The sequence below is a fragment of the Tupaia chinensis genome, unplaced genomic scaffold, assembly GCF_000334495.1.
Source record: "Tupaia chinensis unplaced genomic scaffold, TupChi_1.0 Scaffold000056_1, whole genome shotgun sequence".
Taxonomy (NCBI): domain Eukaryota; kingdom Metazoa; phylum Chordata; class Mammalia; order Scandentia; family Tupaiidae; genus Tupaia; species Tupaia belangeri.
In genome coordinates this window covers 125,196-133,266 of record NW_006159514.1, presented here as the reverse complement: position 1 = coordinate 133,266, position 8,071 = coordinate 125,196, and the positions used below count along the sequence as shown (strand labels likewise).

The 8,071-nt window shown below is 44.5% G+C and overlaps 1 protein-coding gene across 2 annotated transcripts in view; it reads left to right on the top strand.

Annotated features, from left to right (window-relative positions):
* ITGA6 (integrin subunit alpha 6) overlaps positions 1 to 8,071 on the top strand; it is a gene marked incomplete at its 5' end in the record, with an annotated part of 57,774 nt that overhangs the window by 43,199 nt on the left and 6,504 nt on the right. For both annotated transcript variants that reach the window (XM_014592058.2, XM_027776016.1), the window contains 1 exon segment: positions 7,091 to 7,216. In XM_014592058.2, the coding sequence (XP_014447544.1) occupies positions 7,091 to 7,216 (126 nt within the window).

The window sequence follows — 8,071 nt, the reverse complement described above, 5'->3', positions numbered from 1 at the left end:
CTGTCTCTCTGTCCCTCTCGCCCCCTCTTCTCCTCTCCCTCTCTCTTTCTCTCTCTGTCTCTCGCTTTCTCTGTCTCTCTATCTCTCTCTCTATGGCGATCACATACACTCTTCAGCAATAAAAAAATAAGGACTTTCAAGTAAACCACCTCTGCCTGAGAAGCCTTTCTCTGCATCGCAGACCGAAGGCAGCTACTACAGCTTTCTATAGCTGTAAATCAGCAGCTCTGAGAATGGCTGAGATTTTAGAGCTGGAAAGAGAACCCTAGAAGGAGGACGCTGACCTTGATAAAAAGCCTGCAATTTTCTAGCTACTTTGTACTCTGTCATTTAAACTACAGAAGAATGCCAGGTAAACATTGTACCCATTTTACAAATAAGGAAGCTGATTCAGAGAGGAGTCTTGGATTAAAACCTGTATATATCTGACTTCAGGATTCCTGTTCTTGGACCCTGGGATGCCTGGTCCTCCTTAAGTCCCCAGATCTTAAACTCAGAAGGAAAAACTGAGTGTGAGGAAGGCTGTCTCTCCCTCAAGGTCACAGCCAGCAAGCGGAGCCAAGACCAGGTCTTGGTCTCACCATCCCCTGCAAGTATTCTTTCCTTCTGGAAGATGGTGGAACCGCAGGCCCTCGCGTCCAGTCTGGTGGTTAGGTCACAAATGAAATGAGGTTCTCTTGGGCCTTTATGTTAGGACTTGGAGAAGTCACGCCTCCTAATGGGAACTGGAGCCTGCTGTAATCCTGCTTTATTTAAGACCTGGTAGATTTGAGAATGGATCCTTGGTCTCATATCTAGAAGTATTTCTTTTGAAAACAGAGACCCAATTGCTTCTCAGGATCTTGGGCATGTGTACACGTACAGGTACCTGGTGTACTTTTCAGGCCATCAGATCTAGGACTCAAACCCTGCGGTCAACCATGTGGGATCCAGCCACCCTAACCATCACACCACCAGATGGCGACTACAAGATGTCTTTATGTTTTTTTAAAAGAATTTTTCATTTTATTTTTATTTGCTGTAGGGCACATGTGCTCACTAGAGAGAGAGAGGAAAGTAAGAAAACAAGTCATTGGGTCCAGGACTTGAGTCATGGTTGGCTCCATGGAAGTCCAACGCCTAAACCACCACATCGCCTGCTGGCCCTACGAAATGTTTTTGTTTTTGTTTTGTTTTTAAGTTTTTGCTATAGGGCACGTGCACTCACCAGAAAGACAGAGACAGAAAGTGAGAAATCACCCCCTAGGGGAGATGGCCATGCCACAATCCCTTCTCCTCCATTCTCCCCTTGGGATCTTTTTTTAGAGGTTTTTGCTATAGGGCTCATGTACTCACCAGACAGGCAGAGACAGAAAGCGAGAAATCACCCCCCAGGGGGGATGGACACACCACAGTCCCTTCTACTCCATTCTCCTCTCAGGATCTTGGGCACGCACGCACACGTGCTCGGCGTGAGTTTTAAGCCACCGGGTCTGGGACTCTAACCACGGTCGACTACATGGGAGTCCAGCGACATAGCCATTATGCTAATTGCTGGTCCCTCTTCTCGGGATCTTGACACGCACACACACACCCGGCGTGAGTTTAAGCCACTGGGTCCGGGACTCGAACCGCGGTCGACTACAGCAACATAGCCATTATGCCAACTGCTGGTCCCAAGATTTTTTTTTTAATATGAGTAACACTCACTAAGCATGGAGAGTATATTTAATAGACCGGCAAAATACATGAAAATTAGTCTTTCTTCCAATCACATTGTGCTTTCTCATACTTGTGTTCAGTAAGAGTGGAGGTATCGTAATACAGAGTAATTTAGGGAAAGGATTGTGGCAGTTTGCAGCTTATGTGGTCAAAGCCCTGCCCACTGGTGATAGAATTTCACACATCAGTGGAGCTCAAGCTGCTTTTCCCCTCCTAGGCTGTGGGCACGTGACACATGAGGTTCACATGTGTCAGTCACCCCATAGAAGTGCCTAGACTTTAATGAAACCAAAACATTGTTTCTGGAGTTGTGACGCTCTGCCATGGTTTCTACTCACTTAAGCTGTCATTGTTCATTAGCAGCAGTTACTGAGCCTGGACCAGACAAGGCTTCCTGCAGCCCTGGGAATCACAGCCCACAGCCAGTCTCCTCTCACCTCACCTGGTTCTGTGGCCAGCTCCCCCGTTCCCAATCCCAACCCCACCCCTATCCCCTAAAAAAAGTTTAATTGACAATTTCAGCAAATAATAAGGCCTTTCTGACGGGCCTCTCTCCTGCCTGGACCACAGATCACACCTGCCCTTTAACTCTGTGGCCAGCCCAGCCAGCCCCTCACTTCGGTCCTCAGTCTTTGAAGCCCAGTGCATTGTTTTACAATACTGAAAAGACTCCAAGTTCTGGTCTGAATGGTAGTCAGACCTGGGGCTTAGAGCCTCTGCTGGAATTCTTCTCACCCACCCTGCTGCCCCAGGCTACAAAGTGAACCTGTTGGGTTGCAGCCATTTTAAAGGCATTGATTCACACACAGCGAGATTGTGAGAAAGGAAGATCGTTCGTGCTGTGGACCAGTCTCCACTCTCCACTTCCAAAGTGTATCCTTAGAAATGAGGCTGGCCCATGGCTGGACTCCTACATGGCTGACTGTGGTTCCAGTCTCAGACCTGGAGGCTATAAAGTCATGCTGGGTGTGTGTGAGTGTGCCCCAGATCCCAAGAGGAGAACGGAGGAGAAGGGATTGTGGTGCGGACATCCCCCCGGGGGGGTGATTTCTCACTTTTTCCCTCTCTCTCTCTCTAGGGAGCACACAAGCCCTATGGCCAAATAAATATATAAATAAATAAAAATGGAGGACGGCCCTTCCACAGAGCCATCTTGCCCCCAGGGCACACTGAGTGTCTGTGCTGGATACTAGAGAAGCTGCGGGAGATGAGACAGATCATTGACCAGCTCAAGTAGTATTTTGCTTTGCTTTGCTGTGGTCAGCTCACCAGTCATGTGACTGTATTAGTTCTCTCCTGGCCTCTCACTGTTTCTTCTCTCTTCCCTCCAGGGTGCCCCTGTAATCTCAAGAAAGGGTTGTTTTTAGCTACAAGCTGGTACACCTGTGGGGGAAGGAAGCCTGGGAAACCTCAGGTAGAGAATAACAGGAAACACGGTAGATGACAGGGTGTTTCATGCCTGCCTGTGACAGTCAGTGCAGTTGACTTAAAACTCCAGCTGTGAACTCCTGCCTATTTAATGTTTAAATAATTGTGTCTGCGTTTAAGTATGCTTTTTAAGTCAGATGAGCCATGTGGGTCCAGCTCACTTAACCACAAAGCCATGGGCTGGCCCAAGGAAGAAAAATATTTTAATGAATAGTTGTTTTGTTTTTAAATCAAAGTATTGGATTGTTGAAAAATTCACGACCTAGTTTTCCTGTGTTTTTTTGCATCATGACATTTCTTTTTTTTTTTTGGAGAGGTTTTTGCCATAGGGCACATGTGCTCGCCAGAGAGACGGAGAGATAGAAAGCGAGAAATCACCCCCCAGGGGGGACGGCCACAAATAACCCCTTCTCCTCCATTCTCTTCTCGGAATCTTGGGCACGCACGCACACGCGCCCGGCGTGAGTTTTAAGCCACCAGGTCCAGGACGCAAACCGCAGTCTACTACGTGGGAGTCCAGCGACATAGCCATTACGCTAACTGCTGGTCCCTGCATCATGACTTTTGAAACAACCCAGTAGAATATAGAATTGTGAAGCACAGGGACCAGCAGATGGCATAATGGTTACATCACAGAGTCAACTGCAGTTTAAGTTCCAGACCTGGTGGCTTGAACCTCATGCCATGTGCATGCATGCCCGAAGTCCCAAGAGAATTGAGGAGAAGGGATTGCAGCATGACCATCCTCCCTGGTAGGCAGTTTCTTGCTTTCCGTCTCTATGAGTGTGTGTCTCTCTCCAGTGAGCATACACACTCTATAGCAAATATTTCTCTTTTAAAAAAAGGCAGCGTGAAGCACAGAGCTAGAGTCATTAAGGGAGCTGGATCCCTCATGGCCAACCATTGGTAAATCTTGTCCCCAGCAGCTTGAAAAACATACTAGGTATGTATGTATGCATGCATGCTTCAAATCCCAAGAGGATGGAGAAATGGAAGAGAAAGGATTGCAACATGACCATGACTCTTTGGGAGTTCTCTCTCCTTCACTGTCTCTCTATGTATCTCTGGAGAGCCCATATGCCCTCTGGCAATTAAAAAAATCATTAAAGCAGAGTGTAGATATAAAAGTTTTGGGTGGTTTTTTTTGGGTTTTTTGGAGGGTTTTTTTGGTAATTTTGCTATAGGGCATGTGTGTTGTCAGGAGAGAGACAGAGAACAAGAGAGAAGGAGAAAGTGAGAAACCACTCCCCCAGTGGGGATAGCCATGCCTCAGTCCCCCTTTCATTTTCCTCTAGGGATTTTAGGCACACACACATACACACCCAATGTGTTTTTTTCAAGCCACTGAATCCAGGACTGGAACTGTTCATTCAGCCCTGTGGGATCCAGTGCTTTCACCACCACACCACCTGGCTGGCCCCAAGGAAACATTTTAAGGCAACATTTCAGGTTCAATATTAATAGAGAATATTTAGCTAAAAACACTTCTCAGAAGTTAAATGTTCCCTTGAGTCTTGTTTACCTTTTCCTTTATATTAACCCAGAAATATCAGAAACTTAAAACTTGTTTCTAATTAGTATATATTTCCAAATCATGTTTATTGCAATCACTAGGTCTTTGAATGCTTTGAAAAATAGTTCCTGGCATCCCAAAAGTCCATATGAATGCTAAATCCATATATCCAAGCTATGTATTGCAAGATCTACTTCTTAGTTTTCTTTTCTGTTCTTTTTTTTTTTTTTTTGGAGAGATTTTTGCTATAGGGTACGTATGCTCACCAGAAAGACAGAGAGAGACAGAAAGTGAAAAATCAACCCCCAGGAGGATAGTCACACCACAATCCCTTCTCCTCCGTTCTCTCAGGATCTTGGACACACATGCACACATGCCTGGCATGAGTTTAAGCCACCAGGTTCGGGACTCGAACCATAGTTGACTACATGGGAGTCCAGTGACATAGCCATTACACCAACTGCTGGGCCCAGTTTCGTTTCTTTTTTTTTTTTTTAATATTTATTATTACTAATTTTTTATTTTACCAGAGAGATACATAGAAAGAGGGAAAGTGAACCACCAGGTCTAAGACTCAAACCATAGACAGCCTTGTCAGAGTCCAGCACCTTAACCACCACACCACCTGTTGACCCTTACTTCTTAGGTTTCTGAATAAACACTGTTTATTGATATTTGCCACCTATCAGAAGGGAAGAGCTTAAGCTTCTCATTAGTTACATCTTAACCTCTGATCCGTCTCTGAATGAATGCTAGACCCAATATTTACTGGGTCTGTTTGTCCATACATGAGTTTTTAGAGGATGGCAACAAGCCATTTCAGATTTTTTATTTTTTTAAAAATTTTGGCAGAGGGTGTGTGCTCTTGGCGAATAGAAAGAGAATGAGTAAGCATTCCTCGTGAGCTATGGTCACACTGGTCCTTTCTCCTCCATTTCTTCTGACTGGATTTTGGGCACACAGCACATGTGCCCAGCATGCTTTTCAAGCCGCTGGGTCCAGAACCTGAACCACACAGTGAGCCATGTGAGATCTAACTGCCTAAACCACCACACTCTACAGGCTGGCTCCATTTTAGAAAATGTTATTGCTTAGGAGGGTCTTTAGTTTGATATCCTAAGAAAAAGTTAAAATGGTTCCTGCCAGTCAGACAGCCCATCTCTATGTTTATATTCACAACATTTTTTTAAGAGATTTTTGCTATAGGGTGCATGTGCCCACCAGAGAGACAGAGAGGAAGCAAGAAATCACTTTCCGGGGGGATGGCCACACTGTAGTCCCTTCCCTTCCATTCTCCTCCTGGAATTTTGGCCACATTTGCACACATACCTGGAGTGAATTTCAAGCCCCTGGGTCTGGGAGACCCTCCAAAACACGGTCGACCATGTGGGAGTCCAGCACCGTAACCGCTACACCACCGGCTGGCCCCAATATTCACATCTTTAAATTCTGAGTAAGGAATGCAGGCTCATTGTGCCTGACTGGCCCATGTCTTACATATGGCCAAAAATTAATTGAAAGATAATCAGGTTAGATAGATGAAACAAGATTAGCATGTAAAGATAAATGTCAGAATAGGGTGGTGATGCATACGTGGTTCTTTATATAGTGGTCTCTATTTTAAAAAGGTAAGTTTAAAAAAGATAGGTTAAGGGACCAACAGGTGAATGGCGTCTAAGGTGCTAGATCCACATTGCTGACTGTGTAGTTCAAGTCCTGGATCAGTGGCTTGAAAATCACACTGGGCACTTGTGCATATGTGCCCAGAATCCTGAGAGGAGAATGGGAAAAGGATTGTGGTGTGGTCACCCTCTCCCTGGAGGTGGTTTTGTCACTTTCTCTCTGTCTCTCTCCAGTAAGCACACATGCCCTAGATGAAAATCTAAAAAAAAAAAAAAAAAAAAAAAAAAAAGAAAAGAAAAAGAAAAGAAAAAGAAATAACCACTTTGTTAGAACACAACCCAGCATTTTCCAGGCTCTGGGAAAAAATGTTCAAGCATAGACTCCTGAAGAAATATTCTGTTATTTAGAGAAAGGATACTGGGACCAGCAGATGGCATAATGGTTATGTCGCTGGACTCCCACATAGTTGACAGCAGTTCAAGTCTCAGACTCAGTGGCTTAAAATTCACACACCAGGCGTGTGTACCTGCATGCTCAAAAGAAGAGAATGGAGGAGAAGGGATTGCAGTGTGGCCATCCCCCTGGGGGGGTGATTTCTCGCTTTCTGTCTCTCTGTCTTTCTCTGTATCTCCAGTGAGCCACATGTGCCCTATAGCAAAAGTCTCTCTTGAGAGAGAGAGAGAAAGGATCTTGCATCAGAAAGCCGTCTCACCCAGTCGTAGCTGATTGCTCAGAATGTACTCCAAAGCAGAATGAGAACTGTAACGCGCCGGCGTGCGTTCCTGGCCCTGCTGCTAGTGATGCTGCTCTCTCCTCCGCCCGTAGGTCCGCGTGACTGTGTTTCCCTCAAAGACTGTAGCTCAGTATTCAGGAGTGCCTTGGTGGATCATCCTCGTGGCGGTTCTTGCTGGGATTTTGATGCTTGCTCTCTTAGTGTTTTTACTATGGAAGGTAAGTCATACCTGGCCTTTGAGTTTCATGCTATAAATTTTATTTCACGTGTTTGAAACTGTGAATTAATAGTGGCAGTGTAGTATGTTTTATTTTGCCATTACTTCCTTTTGCTCAACATTTTATTATGAAACTTTTTTTGACTTACAGCAATAAGAGAATTTTGCAATGAATATCTATGTATTTACCTCATAGCTTGTGTCTAAAGGTGTGTTATGTGTAAATGATAAGTTTCTTAATGGATTTTGGTGTCTCGCATGTAATTTAACATGTTTGGCAGGTAACAAATTTAAATGTTACTGTTTTAGCACTTTCTTCACCTAAGATCAAAGTTCATATCTAAATCAAATTGTTGGGCATCAGATTATCTGAATCTGTTCCCTTGCTGACTTCAGCTTCCATTCATGGCAGCTATTGGGGTTTTACACTTGCAGCTAGATTAGGAAAAGAAAATCAAAAAAGAATGAATAGCTCCATTTAAGGGGAATCCTCGTAGCTTATGCCAAACCTGAGGAAGGTCAGGGCTCAGTATGACGTTCCTTTTTAGAACTGGTCCTTTGACTTCCATAAGTGTAGTCTTTTCTCCCTGCATCCAACCAGTAAATAATCTCCATTACAGAAACACGTGCATGAGGCAGACTTTTGTTGCTAAATCTTGCGACCTGTTGATTTTGGATAATTGAATAATGGAGGTCTGAGTCCCTTTTTTGCAAATCTGAAGCTCAAAAAGCTCTGAAAACTGAAAGTTTATTATGACTTCTTTGGCAACAAAATCTGACATGATCCAGAGAGAAGCAGTTAGGTGTTGGGAAAGTCATTCTGTGTTTTTTATGCAAAATTTGTCATGGCATTCCT